The 740-nt window shown below is 55.1% G+C and overlaps 1 protein-coding gene across 1 annotated transcript in view; it reads left to right on the forward strand.

Annotated features, from left to right (window-relative positions):
- The window catches only part of VDBG_03567 (SNI2), a gene marked incomplete at both ends in the record, with an annotated part of 3,045 nt that extends 2,470 nt beyond the window's left edge, over positions 1-575 (forward strand). The window contains one exon of the mRNA XM_003005568.1: positions 442-575. Coding sequence (XP_003005614.1) covers positions 442-575 — 134 coding nt within the window. The remainder of the gene's footprint in view (positions 1-441) is intronic.
- Positions 576-740: the final 165 nt, after the last annotated feature.

Raw genomic sequence — 740 nt, forward strand, 5'->3', positions numbered from 1 at the left:
GCACACAATCCCATGCATCGTACCCAAGAACGCATATCTGTTAACGATCTGCGTATCTCGCAAATCCTCCGTCTTGTGGCTTGAAGGTACCCATGCCCATTATAGGAGGCTTGGGAGGGTGACAGGGGCTCACATCCAACGATACGCGAAGCAAAGGACGTATCGGCGCTTTCATCTCAGCATCCGGCTTGCTCCACGCCTTGACCCTTGTGCCCCTTGCTTCCCACACCGGTCGTGGGCGGGATAGCATAGCAAGTAAGGGCCCACCATGGATGCCAGGTCAGGTCTCACGAGGCGATGTGTATTCCCAGGCCACCCACACACCACTCGTCTCGGCCGGTGTGGCTGGCATGCAGCGCTGACCTTGTTGTACCACCTGAAGTCGTGAATCATAGGACTTTGGCTCAGGTTACAGGCTTCACCAACGACACTTCCCATTAGTTATCGATATTGGCCGTCGCGACCGCGTGCATGCGATTCGTTGCGGCACGAGTGGTCGAAGCTTGAAGGAAAGTCTTCATGTTCGTCTCCGCACACCGCAGGCGATTCGGCCGGGTCCGCGATCAGGCTGGTAAGTGGTGTCATGTCCCAGGTCTCGGGTTTCTTCGACAGGCATTCGGGACCACGTCAAAGCTCAGACGTCGTTTCTGCTCTTTTCTTTTTCCGAACCTGATTACACAGGCTTGACAGGACACTTGGGCGTTTGCTACTCTGCCTCATCTCTGTAAATTGGAAAAACC

Source organism: Verticillium alfalfae, genomic scaffold (assembly GCF_000150825.1).
Source record: "Verticillium alfalfae VaMs.102 supercont1.4 genomic scaffold, whole genome shotgun sequence".
Lineage (NCBI taxonomy): Eukaryota > Fungi > Ascomycota > Sordariomycetes > Glomerellales > Plectosphaerellaceae > Verticillium > Verticillium alfalfae.